This window comes from Leguminivora glycinivorella, chromosome 11 (assembly GCF_023078275.1).
Source record: "Leguminivora glycinivorella isolate SPB_JAAS2020 chromosome 11, LegGlyc_1.1, whole genome shotgun sequence".
NCBI lineage: Eukaryota > Metazoa > Arthropoda > Insecta > Lepidoptera > Tortricidae > Leguminivora > Leguminivora glycinivorella.
Genome location: NC_062981.1, coordinates 6,894,557 through 6,911,654, shown reverse-complemented (window position 1 = coordinate 6,911,654; position 17,098 = coordinate 6,894,557). Strand labels below are relative to the sequence as shown.

The following is a 17,098-nucleotide window of genomic DNA, read 5'->3' as shown; positions in this document are numbered from 1 at the left end:
TTTGATTTGTTTCCGAAATTTTATCTTAGACAAAACCGAAACCATTAGAAGCAATGTTGCTACAGGAAAATATGATTGTGTTAATTACTAGCAACATAAAATCCAGCACTAGCACACATAGAAACATTTGGATCCGTTACTAAGAGACATACGTTTCTAAGGAAGTCAATAGGCCTTGCTCTGCATTACGTTTAGACAAGGACAACGATATGCTACAGATAGCGACGTCCTTTTCTACGTTACCCCACAAACGAGCGGTTTTGTGGTTTGATGGCAATACCGTGGGAGTACGTAAAAACCGTAACTTGCAGAAATTGACTACAACCCTAGGTCATATGTCAAAATAATAAAAAAAAAACATATGTCAAAATAGAAAAATAAAAATGGCTGCTTTGTGTTCGTCATTATGTGTTTGGTGTCGTCTTTTGCGCGAATATTACACATAAAACTGGAAATGTGTAGTATACATGAGTGAAAACTATAATTTTAAACGTATTTTAAGTGTAAACATTCGTTAATCTCCCCGAAAAAATCAAAACTTGCAATGTCGGTCGACAAGTCCATGGAGCTGCGAAGCAATGAGATCGATAAAAGCAAACGTCGTCATAGAATTGACGACACTGTTGTTGCGACAGCGGCATTGACTGGCGGGGGAGATTCGCAACAATACGCAAAGATGGAGAATACAGACGACGGCGCTGGGAAACCTACAGATTTATGTTTACAAAGCAACCTGCATTTGATGTCTAGTACTACAAGTAGTTTAGCCGATACGCCCGGTGATTCTGGTGTTTTGTGTTTGGACAGTGAAGCCTCTGAGGCGACCAGTCAGGCGTTGATGTCACATAGTTTAGTTGGGGCTGAAGAATTGGCTTGTGACAGCCTCTATGATGCTGTTCCATCTAGTTCTCAGGATATGATCAAGAGCACAACCAGCAGCCTCATGACTCGGAGCGACATAGACAATCAGAACATGGGAGCCCCTGAAGACATAGTCCCTGAACTCCTTGTAGAAGCAAATAAAAAATCCCCAGTTTATGAAAACTTGCCAGATGTAGTTTTAAAAGCTTTGGAAAGTGAGAAAGTATCAACTGAAAATATGGACAAGCCAATGCGACCAAATGAGCCAAAGAAATCACTCTCTGAAGATATTGTTTATAGGAGAAAATGCAGAAAGAAGTCACAAAGCGGGGGCAGCTCACAGAAAAAACGGGTATCATTCCATGAGGATATTTTAAACAATACTAAAACTGATAATATTCATATTGAACGAGGTTTCATTTCATATGGACCAGATAGCTCATATTGTGATAGGTTTAGGCAAAAGAATAATATTGCAACTGATAGATTTTCATGGTGTGCATCTGGAGATAGGTCACCAAAGTATGCAGCAGATGTGGCACAGCAGACTATGTCTGACCTACTTGTGTATGGTGACTCCAAATCTGACCGGAGTGGGGTATTTGAATATTGTCAAGATTATGATCAGGAGAACCAAGAGAATGACAATAAAGATAAGGATAACAATAATGAGACAAGACCGAGAGGTAAATTATATGGATGTGACTCCAACAGCTCAGATTCCAATTTTAGCTGTGATTCCGAGACATCTTCCAGTGACTCATCCTCCTCACACTCTAATAAAACAGAAGCCACACTTCTGCACAGGAAATGTGACAAGGCTCAAAAATCATACTCATGTGATGGCTTTGAAAATAATGCACATGTAGCTTTTATGAGAAAAACTTATTTTTCTGAAGCTGATATAGATCAACCTCATGAACGAACAAAGAAACCTCTAGAAGTAACAGAAAGCCCTAACAGAGTTAAATCTGTGTTAAAGAAAAAACGCTATATAACCACAAATGTAGTTGAAGAGAAAAAACAGAATACCAAAGTCTTAAATCTATTGGATGTCAACATAATTGACTCCTTGAAAAGCTTTTACAAGAATTTTAACTTTAATTTTACACCAGAGAAAGGTTTACCGGAGAACAGTATTGAATTGACTAATGTGGTTGAAGCTTTGCCTGATGTGAATCAGAACAAGAAACTATCTAAGAGCTTGGATTCAGGCTTTCAAATTGATGATGAAGATGATTTTGTGGAAATTAACCTAAATGGGCAGCAACTTGATACCGCTCCATCTAAAGAGCTGGTGTCATCTACGAAAAGCAATATCACTGGAGATAGGACACCAAACGAGGGCTCTCCACGGCACAAACTCACATTGAACATGAAAGCGCAATTTGATAAAAAATCTGCTTACAAAAGTGATGCTTTTCCATCCGTTAACAAATATGTTGTGAACTGTGAGAGCACAGTTTACGAACATAAAGGAGTCTCTTACAGTTATGTACATGATACATTCCAGACTGCATTTGATGCTCCCAAGGAAACATTTGTCCCTTTACCAGAAAGCACTCCAGTGAAAGAGCTAGTGACTAGTACTAGCAAAGCAGACTTATTTTTAAAACAAACTGATACAGATTCATCCAGCAGGGCATCTACACCCAAGAGACAATTCAATAAGAATGTCCTGGATGAAACTGAACAGAAAAATGGAATTCCGAAGCATTTATCTTCCCCAAAACGGCAAAATGTGAACCGTTACAGAAAATCCGCTTCAATGCTACAAAAAGCTAATGAAGAACAACAACAAACTAGTGACAACTGCTCAAACACTGATAACTCTACTCTAAAGGGTGGTGAGGACTTTGCAGATGATTTCTTTGACAGTCCGTCTCAAAAGCTAAACTCGGACAAATCCGCTTTACTGAATCGTTATTTAAAGAATGTATGTCAACGTAAAGATTTGGAACTGAAAATACGGAACAACAAGTTCTTTCAAAACAAATTGCGAATGGAAAAAGGTTTCCCAAGCATCTTATATCCGTTTGACGACGTATCGGATACGTTCCATAATTCCGCGGCGCGGATGTCGCGCCTCGTGGACAAAGAGGTGATCGAGAACAAAAGACTGTCGGTGCGGCTGCTGACGGCCGACGAGCCGTCCTACTTTGACAGCTTTGAAGATAACGTCGCCATTGAATGCAATGAGAAGTTGAGGCTGCAGATATTCTCGTATCCTAATGAAACTTTGAATAGGGTAAGTTTGTTTTTTATTCTTGTATAAATAATTAATAAATATTAAAAAATAAAATTAAATAATAAATAAATATTATGGGACAGTCTTACACAGATTGACTGAGTCCCACGGCTCAAGCTGGCTCAAGCTCAAGATGGCTTGTGTTGCAGGAACTCAGACAACGATATATATAATATACGAATACTTATATACATAGAAAACATCCATGACACAAATATCTGTGCTCATCACACAAATAAATGCCCTTATCGGGATTCAAACCCGGGACCGCGGCGTAGCAGATAGGGTCACTACCAGAGCCCGTAACTTTCATGCCGATGACATAAATTTGACGTCACGTTGCATATATAGGATGATTCAAGAGTTTTATTTAATAATAGGCTACTTGACCCTTTTTCAAAGTATGTCTTATATTATTAATTACTGTCTAATTAAACGAAAAAAAATAGTACCATATTTTATTACGACTTAAAAACCCCCAAAAAAATTATTTAAAGTTTACTTTTACGTGATCAGGCAAAAAACAACATCAGCCATATTAATTTATAGAATATCTATGACATGACGTCAGTATATTTAGAAAAAATATTTCACATTGTCACACCCGTCAACGACTATGAATTTTAATACAATAGAGGTTGCTTCTATGGAGATCAGATTACTACCTCTAATTTCCATAGTTGATCTGAATTATGTGACGTCACTCCATTGGCCAACACCGTTTTCGGAGTCCATAATTTAAAAAAAAACATACACACATCTTTAATTAAAAATACGCAGTCATCACGCACGTTTAATGCCCGCAAGCTATAAATATTGATTTCTTAAGTCAAATACTACAGAAAACAATAACTTGATGTGCTAAATTCGATACGAGTCTAGTAGCCTATTAATCTATTCATAAGTGAATTAATTAATACTTACTTGATACGTGAAAAGTAAATTAAATTATTTGTTTATTTTTCATACATACATTTTATTAAATAATTTTGTTACCATATTTCAATAAATTATTAAAACAAAACAAATTGTTTCCTTTTCGTTTCACGTATCAAGTAGGTATTAATTATTCCACGTATGAATAGCTTTCTTTTGCAGTCATTTGTACATGATTAAATTGATTAATGAATAATGATTAATTATTACAATAAAACTATTTGAATCATCCTATATGCAACGTGACGTCAAATTTATGTCATCGGCATGAAAGTTACGGGCCCTGTTAATAAATAATTTTAACAATAATGTAATTTGAGGCCATGAAAAGCAGACGGACAGGGACGATATGTATTTTTATAAAGATCCTTTAAAAAAGAAAAATGGAGGTCACGTTTCACCACATCCGTAGGAATTATCCACCGCTACCCCGCACGTGACCCTTGGGTGGAGCTCACAGAGAACCTCCTATAGAGTAGCAATCTTGTATATTTTGTTCGCGATACGAGTCACCAGTGCCAGGGGTGCGAGGAGCGGGCGGGGAATGTGTTAAGCGCGCTGTGATTGGCCGTTTCAAGGACGGCGGGCAGTCGCGCCAGATGAAAGGGACTGTCCCTCTACTGACGCGTAAGTGGCCAATGTAAGTTGACCTATGCCGGCTCTGAATAAATTATAAATATGACTTTTATGTGGAATGTAATGACGTCTGTTTTTAAATTTGACCTTCTTGTTACCTTAATTTCCACACCATTTCACACTACAGGTGGACATCTTTAAGACATCAAAATACCCTTTTTCAATTTTTTTACTGCGAAAAACGCGCTGCTTTCGGGTCTGTTACTTGGTCGCTACTGATCGGGCACGGCGAGCGCCCGCGCTTATATCAGTGCAAATACTAGGAAGGCTGGCGACCGCGAGTCGTCTTGTAATGGATGTCTATAGGGGTTGGTCTGTGGTGGAGCTAAAAGTGCAACAACCTGGCAACTGTACTGTCTTCTGACCTCAAGGTTAATTACACGCCATACGATAAATAAAATAAATAAAAACCAATTAACGGCTATTCACGCGCAAAAACACCCAAGTCAGAAAGGGTTCTTTTCTTTTTTAGCTTTTAGGTATAGCACCTTAACATTTTGAACTTCTTGATTAGCTGAAATGTCTGCAATCGATGTCACTAGGCTTAGAACAAATTTAAGAGCAGCCGTGCCGTGAGTTCAAGTCTCACCCAAGGCAGACGTTTTCCACTTTTAAATTTAAAAAGTTAAGTTTCCACGCGGAGGGGAAACTAGACCTTATCATGATTGATCGTTTCATTTACGAAGTATTCTGTTATAGAAAAGCGAATGATAAATCTAATATTAGTATTACATTCTGTATGAGTCAGTCTTCTGCCATCCATAAACTATGTTGTGTTTTTATAAGTAAGGTAAAAATCTTAAAATTCATGCCATGATAGAAACACGGCTTTAAGGGAACGTACCCAAACTACGTGACCATATTTGTGCCGTTTTTTGCCCCCTCCCCCCTGCGTGACCAAGCGTAGTATATGCCAAGATCCCCCCCCCCCTGCCCCTGTAGTTTTCACGTAGTATTTATAAATGAAGTTTTAGATCAATTTTTGCAGAAAGTTGTTATTCGTGTGCCTATATCAAATTTAATATGTATTTGTTTAATGACGTGTGTTTATCATCTTTTTTTCCGGCCTTTTTTTTTAACAATGATTTTCATCCCATCACTTTCATCATCACCAGCTTATATAAACGTTCCTCTGCTGACCACGGCTGGGCCAATATTCCACAGGTTACGTGACAAGAAGTTAGACCCCCCTCCCCCTCTGTGACCAAGCGTAGTATTTTGACGACCCCCCTCCTAAACGTGTCACGTAGTTTGGGTACGTTCCCTAAGCACCATCTAGCTGCTCGTATTTCTAAGATAATTAAGATACGAAAGTCATTAAATTATCTAGCATAGCAAATTAAAATTAGCTTGTAAACTGTTTGAATAGGGACTGACTCATTGTGTCATGACCTTAGCCTCGTATCTCGGCAGGGTGTCGCCAGTTGTTTCTTACCCTAGCATACTTCTTATCTATGTAGTTGTATTTTCAAGGTCTAAGTACAGCTAAGTGTGCGAAATTCAGACATACCTACTTATTCTAGAAAGTGTAAAATAAGAATGAAATTCATTAGCAAGTGGCAGATTAAAATTTCTTTTTAAATCGTAATTATTTATGGTAGTGTTTAGGTCCTTTACATATAACTTTTTATCAAGCTGTAATTTTGTAAAACACTCTTGTTTTAACATTAGTATACTTTTGTAAATGACGTTTGACGACCGGTCTGGCCTAGTGTGTAGTGATTATTAAGAATAGCGTCCGCCAACCTGTACACCATATTCGCTGTCTGATGTTGACTCAAAAGAATGTGTATAAAGGTGCCAACGTCATATGGGTTTAGATTGGCCCCCATTATGTTGTGGATCGCCTTCTATATTTCATCACCTTATCATTAATATTTATCTCATCACTTGTAGATGATGAAAGTGCAATCCCAGTACAATATGGAAGACGGAGCGTGGACCCCTCTTCTCGTTTTCATTACGGATTACGCACTTTACGTCGCGGGCCTGACTCCTGGCGGCACGGAATACGACATACTTTGCAGGCTGCCGCACAACGAATTGGATGCTATTGCGGTGAGTTTTTAATTACAATGTCGTGTGATAGGTAGAGAGAGAGAGAGAGAGAGAGAGAGAGAGAGAGAGAGAGAGAGACAGATGTAGATAATCCTTATCCCTCATTATAGACACAGGGCAAACCCACATCCTGATAGGCTAATTCCCTGCTTGCATAAGTTTTTATCCGATCTACGAAACACGTGATCACCATGCTATATCCTTTTAGTCTTCTGGGTTATTTGTGACTGTCGCAGTACCTACGTCAGTTACACTTGAGGCTACAGCCCAAAATGAATATTTGTTAATTCCAGGAATTTTATGAATGTTAAACCACTTTAAGGTGACACGCCGCCGATATAGCAGTTATTATTTTTTCTACGATTTAGTACGTAAAACCATTAATATTGTGGTCTGGGTGGGGTTTACTACAACTATGTTACTTTTTATGGTCATATTTTCCATATTGATCGTACTGGTATTCATGTAAGTATTCATTCAATGTTGATGTGTAAAGCGGAAATGCTAAACTTAATGATTCATTTACATTGGATGGGATTACTAAATATAATATAACGAAGGTTATTTTCCTGTAGGTATTTTAGATAGGGTATGACATTAAACTCATTTAATGCTTTCACTTGACTCCTCACTTTCGGTATTTGGTAGAACGATAAGTACATGTCATACTTAACTTTCAAATTGTCTTATAAAAAAGCACTCAGAAAATAAGCTGTTATTCTGTAAAAATACGTGCTTCAACTCCAACTTTTTGGTAGTTTGTGCCGATTTTGGAATATGTTGACCGATACGTTATACCTAGTCAAATTCCGAATTCAATCAGAACAAGATCAGTTAACAACATCACATGTCTGTGCTGTCAACCCGCTTCAATACATTGTATTTTTAAAAGCTTTTATTTTTGATGCATGTGTTTTCCCGCCAGGTTGGTCCCGAAGCGCAATACGTCCAAATCATCGACATAGCAGGCAACATAGCCTGCTCCATCGTAACCGGAGAGTCATCTTTAGGCGTGCGTCTAGTATCTTCACTGGAGTGGAGCGCGCGTACCTCGCCACTGCGAGTGGCGCGGCCTCCGGCTATCATACCGCTGAGCTGTAGGCATTTGGCTGCTGAAGTGGCTAGGCAAAGGCATCAGGACAAGGTAAGGATGTCTATAAACTAGTGATTTTAATAGTCATTGTAGGTATATCCAAATCAACTGCCTGCTCCATCGTAACCGGAGAGTCATCTCTGGCTCTAAGGAAGGCCCTATTGCGTGTAACGTGGCCAACGGTTTACATATCGCTTAGTTTTGCTACGGTAGGCTAAACTTGCTAGAAAAACGTATCAAGAAGTTTGGGGGCTCAATATAAGTGTCGAATAGTTTTATATAACTACGCTGAACTAATCCTAACAATCTTCATTTGAAGTATCTTCTAATAGGTAAGTTTACGCAAATATATGTGATTAGAACCCAGGATGTAAAGAAGCGGATGCACTACTTGCACTAGTCATAGATGTTTTGCATAAACCAATGAGTAGACACATAGGTACGTGTTGATACTACTAATTAAAACATGTATCATAACTTGCTACTGTTATGCACTGTTATGTTATTTAAAGTCCTAACATAATATATTGATACAATATCTTTATAGTAGTAACAATATGATAGTGTTATCTGCAACAGTGAATGACTTTCTCATTGAAGGACTAAGTTATCTTTAATGGAGGTATTTTTCTTCACTTTGTTTACTCTCGCAACTCATAAACAAAGATAACAAACATTGTAACAGTATTGTTCAAGTCTGTAACTAAGTGAAAAAAATGTTTTCTTTAATATCATGTAGTTTTAATAGCCTTACCTATACAAGGTATGGTATAGATCTGGAACAATTTGGTTGGGTTCATCACGATCCTAGCGATTTCAACTCTTCAAATCATCTTCACTCAAAAAATGCTAGTATTCTGAATTGGACATTACTTGTAAAATAAGTTCCAATAAATCTAAGGACGAGTAGGTACATGTTTACGATTTTACGACCCCAGGTTGAAAGTATAGGTCGATTCATGAAAGTATCTTAATTCTATGTTTATTGTTTGTATCACGTTAGGCAGTAAAATGATGGCTTTTATTGTATTTATACTGATACAGCAGAGCTAGCACAAGATTGTCACGAGAGTATGTCGCCGCAAGATAGATCAAACGTCTTTTTCTAATTGTATTAATGACATAAGGTATACATAGTCTATCTCGCGGCGACATCTCTCGCGACAATCATGTGCTAACCGTGTAGGTGTGACTCAAACAATATAATTTGTGATCATTCCATTCATGCCTTTGAATCTTCCTCTATCGTATACCAGTGCCAGAATTTCTTTGCGCATATGATAACGTATGATTTATTCAATATTTTATTTGTTTCAGATATCAGACATCCTGTACTACGGGCGTGCCTTGTCGGGTGACGCTGGCGACCGGCTCATAGAAGCGCCGGGGGCCTTTGCTCCGCCGCTCGAGGGGTATCTCATGTGCCGCACTGATCGAAGCAAACGCTTTGAGCCCTGCTACTTCTTACTCAGGTATGTTTCTTTTCTACATAACCACGTAAGTCCCTGGCATTTTTTTCCTATACAAGGGTAAACAAATTTAGATAGAAAAGACTTCGCGAATAAGAATAATATTGTAATGCCTCTCAACTTCATCACAAAATCTGTCACTGAGGCTTGATTTTTCGTAACTAGTTAAATGAGTGTTAGAATGTACTTTTCTGAAATAATGTAAGATCGTTGTTTGTCCTTCCGTTTGCGATACGACTGTCATGGCATTACTATCAGTGACCCATTGCTCGAAGCTAAAAGATACACTTACAACACCAGCGGGCGTAGCACACTAGTTGTATATACTTTATCGCATCGGTGCGTCCCTATCGCACTTACAAATAGTACGAAAAGGAGGGCCTGACGTTATATCGTTTAATTCGTTTATCACGCGTCCGTGCTAGTGTGCAAGGTTGTACAACTTATACAAGGTTGGAACTCTCTCAGAAGCTATCACTTGTGGCTACGAGAAATGGGCTACCGGTAGTGTACAAGTTAAGCACACATCTCTTTTTAATTTCAGAGCGGGCGTCCTACAATGGGGCTCCCACCCGCCTGACGCTAACACCTCCCTACCCAACGCCATCGCGCTCCGTTTGGTCGTTGGCGTGCGACGCCACGTGGACAGTTCACGCCGTCCGCACTGCTTCGAGATCGCTATGAACACCGGCGCTAGGCTACTACTAGCCGCTCCTGATGACCCAGCAGCCTCTTCTTGGCTACAGTCGCTACTATTACACGCCGCACAGGTATAGACACGTCACAATAACGCCATCACGCGCCGTTCGGTCGTTGGCGTGCGACGCCACGTGGACAGTTCACGCCGTCCACACTGCTTCGAGATCGCTATGAACACCGGCGCTAGGCTACTACTGGCCGCTCCTGATGACCCAGCAGCCTCTTCTTGGCTACAGTCGCTACTATTACACGCCGCACAGGTATAGAAATGTCACAATAACGCCATCGCGCGCCGTTCGGTCGTTGGCGTGCGACGCCACGTGGACAGTTCACGGCGTCCGCACTGCTTCGAGATCGCTATGAACACCAGCGCTAGGCTTCTACTGGCCGCGCTTACTTATATAACAAGGTTTAGTAAATTTCTCTTGACATGGCGCTGGACCGTTCGCACTGATTCGTAAATCGCGCTAACGAAACGAAAAGGACCGGAAATTTCTAGATTTTTGAAAGTTTTGCTACTTTTATACAAAAATTAATTGTTTAAAAATGCATCCCACGAGAACGTCCTGAGAAAGGTATTGTATCAGACTCGGCTAAGAAATTGGCAGTATATTCTCGAGTTTTACGGATTTCATTGATATGTGGAATGCACCTATACACAATAAAGTCGATATCATTTTGGCGGTACTCACTGGAGCAACAAAAATGAACCAGATAATAGAGCTACATCTTTGTTTCAGGCGTTAGAAGAGAAGGACGGACTATCATCAGAGCTAGCTGGCCCCCCGTGCGCGTGCACCGTGCTAGTGACGTCACGGGAAGTGCTAAGCGTGCGCGCGCCGCTCGACCTCGCCTTCGTCGCCGGCGCCGCGGCTTATCTCAAGGAGCGAGGCGATGAGGCGCTGCTCAAAGGTAACTTGTAGAAAAGGACAGACTATCAGCGGAACGCTTCACTCTCACTCACAGTGCTAGACACAGCGCGGGGAGTTATAAGCGTTTGCCAGCCGTTAGATCTAGCTTTCGTCGCCGGCGCAGCCGCCTATCTTAAGGAGCGAGGCGATGAGGCACTGCTTAAAGGTAACTTGTAGAAAAGGACAGACTATCAGCGAAACGCTTCGCTCTCACTCACAGTGCTAGACACAGCGCGGGGAGTTATAAGCGTTTGCCAGCCGTTAGATCTAGCTTTCGTCGCCGGCGCAGCCGCCTATCTTAAGGAGCGAGGCGATGAGGCACTGCTTAAAGGTAACTTGTAGAAAAGGACAGACTATCAGCGAAACGCTTCGCTCTCACTCACAGTGCTAGACACAGCGCGGGGAGTTATAAGCGTTTGCCAGCCGTTAGATCTAGCTTTCGTCGCCGGCGCCGCCGCCTATCTCAAGGAGCGAGGCGATGAGGCGCTGCTCAAAGGTAACTTGTAGAAAAGGACAGACTGTCAGCGGAACGCTTCGCTCTCACTCACAATGCTAGACACAGCGCGGGAAGTTATAAGCGTTTTCCAGCCGTTAGATCTAGCCTTCGTCGCCGGCGCCGCCGCCTATCTCAAGGAGCGAGGCGATGAGGCACTACTCAAAGGTAACTTGTAGAAAAGGGACGGAGTATCAGCGGAATACTTCTCTCCCACTCACAGGGAAGTTCATACATACACACCCCAGTGGGAATAAAGAGGTCCACAAACCTAGACTAAACCGAACCCAGCTCAGACTCAACCGAACTATCGGAGGCGATGCTTATCTAAACAATAACTCCAACTGACCTAAGTTGGAGTTAGACCACACTTAGGACGGGTACTCTATGTCCCGGCTACATAATCTCGCGCAAATCATTTGCTAGTCCTGAAAGTGTCATCAGGGTGTCACTTATACAAAGTTTCATACATTCCATTCATGCCAGGTTTCATTAATCTTTAGTCTGTCACATTATGGGACAGACAGACTATGCATCAATCCATACTAATATTATAAATGGGAAAGTATGTGTGTCTGTTTGTTTGTCCGTCTTTCACGGCAAAACGGAGCGAAGAATTAACATGATTTTTTAAGTGGAGATAGTTGAAGGGAAGGGAAGTGACATAGGCTACTCTTTGTCTCTTTCTAACGCGAGCGAAGCCGCAGGCAAAAGCTAGTATTTCATAAGTAAACATGCTGACTTCCAATTTTTTATTGTGTACTTATTGGTTTAGAATACATCGCGGAAATGAGAACGGACGTAGAAATTTTGGCGTGCGGGTCGCTCAAGAACCTGACCGCCTTCAAGATCCCCGACACCGACGAGAATTGGTGCTGCTTGGTGAGATACTTTTATGTTACCTTATCTTATCATTTATACGACCGGTCTGCCCTGGTGGATGGACCCTGCTTTCTCAGCAACGATCCTGGGTTCGAATCCTGGCTGTAGAATCTAGATGTATCTGCTCGAAATAGGTGTTCATTTTTAGTAAAAACGTACCATTTTGTCACTTACCATCACCGTAAAGACGAGAATCGCTTGTATCTTTATATGAATAAACTGAGAAAGCGGCTTTATAGCAATCGACAAAGTGGAACGTTTTACTAAAAACACTCGCATAGTGTATACTATTAGAAGCGCTGGTAGCCTAGCGGTAAGTACGTGCGACTTTCGTTCCGGAGGTCGCGGGTTCGAACCCTGGCTCGCACCAATAAATTTTTTGAAATTTATGTGCGAAATGTCATTTGATATTTGCCAGTCGCTTTTCGGTGAAGGAAAACATCCTGAGGAAACCGGACTAATTACAATAAGGCCTAGTTACCCTTCGGGTTGGAAGGTCAGATGGCAGTCGCTTTCGTAAAAACTTGTGCCTACGCCAATACCCTACGCCAAATCTTGGGATTAGTTGTCAAAGCGGACCCCAGGTTCCCATGAGCCGTGGCAAATGCCGGTATAACGCAAGGAGGATGATGATTGCCATGGTTACGGTCCCCTGGTTTTATGCAAAATTATACTACTTAATCTATGCAAACGTGCATTTTTCTGGTGTTAACAAGCCCTTTCCTTTGCTACCTACAAACATGGACTACATGCATGCTTGCATAATTTCAGTAGCATAATTTTGCAAAAAAACTGCGTGACATGGCAAAACAGACAAGAAAAAGTTGATTCACCCATTCTCAATTTTGTTTATCCAGGAATGGTCAGTTTGTGAGGCTCGTGAACGTGGATCGGGACTAGCGCTGGTGATGGCCAGCGGAGCAGAATTGGAGCGGCTCATCGCCGCTGTTGAGCGGGCATTCTGTGCACTCACTGTAAGTATTTTTATTTATTTATGTCATCAGTAGTCTTACACAACACTTAACCAACAAAAATGATACCAATCAAAGGTAGCCCGGGACCAGGACCCAAGGCTCCCATGAGCCGTGGCAGAAAGTCGGAATAACGGAAGGGAGATGATTTATAACTATACTATGATGTATTATAAAAGTTCTAAACTGTGTACTATTTTTCGGGACTAGCTCTTAAAATTACCTATATATTAGCTCCACACTGTCACTGACCGAGCAGCCTCGTGAGGAAATTTGCCTCGTGCGTGAAATTGCCTCACGTTTGCCTCACCCGAGCCAATTTGCACAAGTACATAAAGCCGTGGCTCGGCGAATGATTTATTTTTATTCATAATCCATATCCAAAAGACTGAAAACCAAGCATCTCGAGCGACGGGAATAAATATGTACAACACTATTTTGAACAGCTGACTGAGAGCCGCCATCGCCATCTTGCCGAGTGAATTGGCTCGGGTGAGGCAAACGTATGCGCGTGACATTTTCTTTGGACAATTGCCTCGCGAGGCAGCGAGTCCAGTGGGAATTTGCTATAGTTACAATGCAAGGTCTTGATGGCACACACCTTACCTTAGTTGTCATTTTATAGCATGACTATGTATAAATGTTATTAAATTAAAACGGGACTTAATCGCGTAAAACTTACGTTTTATATTTAAGTTTTACGCGATTAAGTCCCGTTTTAATTTAATAATATGAGTGAAGATCGTGTTAGTTTAAATCAATATATGTATAAATGGTTTGCAATTTAGAGTTTATAACAAGATACTTTTCCAACAGAGCGAACCGTTCCCGCTAAGCGTCGTCGAGGCTTCCAAGTCAGCGTGCAGCACCGCGCACTCCAAATTCGAAGCCGCATGGACGCACATGCTACCACAGCAGTAGACAGGTACAATCGAGGACCGAGTATAGACGCAGAGATAACCCATTGTATTAGATCGGCTTCGATGATCGAACTTAAGTAGCCCTTTAGTTCAAAGTCGGCATATTCAGCCGAGAAATGTGAAATTTCACATATGCGGGCTAGTCCAGCTGACCCTTAACTTAACCTATTATAAGGTGTCTGACATAATATGTAGTGTATGAAAGTCTATGATTGAGCAGCAGAAATTGTCGATTTAAAACTATACGCTCAGCTAGGCTCAATCACATTTTTGAAATATGTGACGTTCTTAAGTACATGGTACCACATTTCCGCTGACTATAAAGACGAAATGTGCTCGTATCTCTTTATACAAATTACGTGCGGGAGCGTCGGCACACTTAAGCGATAATGTGGTAAGTTTTGCTTCAAAATGGTAGTCAATTTTATCAATAACACCTGCCTACGCTAACATAGAAAATGACGAAAGCTACCTATATACGATCGCTATCGGAGGCTCTAGGTTAATAAACAAAATGTATAGTTATCAAACTTAAATTATTTACTTAAAACTGCTAATGCGTATACATAATATAGTGGCTTTTTGTGCTAAAAATATAACAATGAAATATACAACCTTACTGCGAATTTCTATCTTACGTCAATGTATTATTATTTTCTCAAGAAAAGAATTATAATCATACCTAAAAGAAAGCCTAAATAATGCATATTTTTATTTTATACTAACTCGCATTAAAAGTAAAGGAGATATTCTCGCAGTTTCACTTTTATAAGTGCCTTTTAACTGTGACTTATCCCATGTGAGCTTAATCCTCTGTACTTTTATGTGCTTAAAAAAACGTAGCTAAACAAATAGTTTATACCTACATTTTCGAGTAGTTACAACATTGTCAGTTAGCCAACTAAATATCATACCAAGTGGATCTGTCACTGGGCGACCTGTCTTCAACCTTCTTAAGTTAGATGCTAATCAAATAAAAATAACGTAACAAAATTTAGGCGTTCAGAAAAATACATCTTAAAACTTTGTTATATTGACCTAAGATATGAAACTAACAGTGTAGTAAAGTTATGTAGATATTATTAACCTGATGCCTCTCTATAATTGGAAAATATACTTAGATACATACTCCTAAAAATGCTTTCTGACTCACGGCGAAGAAATAATAGTAGACCGAGGAATCAAATTTCATGCCTTGCGCGTCAGCTTGTATACTATAAATATAATTGAATATTTTTTTTCTGGTAATGAATATGTCATACCATGAGGGTGATGAGGGATCCCAATACTTAAGTAACCTACCTAAGGTAGGTTGGAAGGTAATAAATTTATTAGAAGATCTTAGGCATTTGGCTAATTCCGATTTTACTTTTGAAATGTATATGTCTGTCAAACAGTATCTTTACACTTAGCAAAATAGCAATATATTCATAAATTGTACGCTTCCCTGTCAATATTCTGACAAGTATTTAAGAAATTTGAACCAACCTATTTTCCTTTGCCAGACTACTGTTTAAAATGTAATAAATACTCAAACGTGTAATATAACTTTATAGACAAGCATACATAGTTGTATGATAAATCTAATTATTCGTAGCTTTAGACGATAAGACACCATATTTACGCAATATTATATGTGTATTCCCATTATTCCCATTAAAGGGTTCCATATGGATCTTTTAAGCGTGGAACGTCATGTTTACAAGTTACAAATATTATAATCGATTAATCCAATCCATATATTATAATATAACAAGCATTTCTTTAGAAAAGGAATAGTGTTTTTGGTATTCTCCGACGAGAAAAGATATGTAGTTTTCGTGGTCGGTTTACGCGGCTTATTATATCGAATAAATAACTGCATATCTACAAGATATATCCCAAGTGAGTTTATTTTTCAAATGTAAGATAATTTAATGTTTACATTTGATTATTTTTGTAAGTCGGTGGTATTTGTAGATGGCTTGGCAGAGTTTTGTGAATTGAATGCTCTATTCTGAGACTTGTGCTTTGGTGGTAGATGACATCTTACCCCCTAGAAGTCGAATATGCTTAATTAACTACATCGTCTTAATTTAACAAATTTAGCTGTGTTTTCGGCCGGAAAGAGACTTGTCCCGCTGCGCTAGCAGAAGTGTCACTTTTTGACTACGACAATTGTAAATGAGAATGCATCGTCAGACCTCAAGTTTGCTGATCTCTGCGTCGCATCGGACATTTCTTACTTTATTACCTATCAGTGGCGGCTGGTGAAAATTTCTGCTAGGCATCACTGAGCAAAAAGAAACCTACCTTTACATTAGGTACTTTACTAGTAATCAATTTTTAGGCAAGCCGGTGGGAATCTGTATGGATCAGCCGCTGCTGTTACCTATATTACGTATGGCGTATGTACGTTATTCATACTTTTTTTTTTGCGATATTTATTTGTTAAATCCGAATGAAATTATTTAGTGAAATTACTCAGCACTGGGTTGAATTTTCTTAAGCCATATGAATTATATCGAAGGATCTCGAATTTGATACTGTAATATTTGTATCAGTCTTGAATTTTTTATAACTTATTTATTACTAAGAGTAGGTAGAAAGGGGGTAAGGGGAAAGACACAAGTTTACAGAATAAAGCTGCTTGACATGACGTTGGCTAAAGTAGATTTTATACCTGAACAGTTTTATATCACGGACCTTTTGTAGCTTTATCATTTTAAAGCTAATTTTAATGGTTTCGTTTTAAATTCAGTTTACAATTTTTTTGGTCTGATAGAAAACGGTGGATATTCGTATATTACCTACTCATATTGTTAGATATTGGGGCAAATGCCTTCTTACGTTTAAGGTAAATTTTTGGTAAATATAACTTTAACCTCAAATTACAAACCAAAAATAAAGTAATCTCTCGACAAATTTGACGTCTGACATCG

General features: G+C 39.7%; 1 protein-coding gene across 1 annotated transcript; it reads left to right on the top strand.

Annotated features, from left to right (window-relative positions):
* The first annotated feature begins 393 nt into the window (after nt 1–393).
* LOC125230893 lies at nt 394–14,224 on the top strand. The gene is made up of 9 exons (XM_048136160.1): nt 394–3,109; nt 6,578–6,739; nt 7,665–7,883; nt 9,150–9,304; nt 9,846–10,071; nt 10,741–10,912; nt 12,180–12,286; nt 13,144–13,260; nt 14,074–14,224. Exons 1-9 carry the CDS (start codon nt 545–547, stop codon nt 14,176–14,178), a joined length of 3,828 nt encoding a protein of 1,275 aa, XP_047992117.1. The 5' UTR covers nt 394–544; the 3' UTR covers nt 14,179–14,224.
* Nucleotides 14,225–17,098: the final 2,874 nt, after the last annotated feature.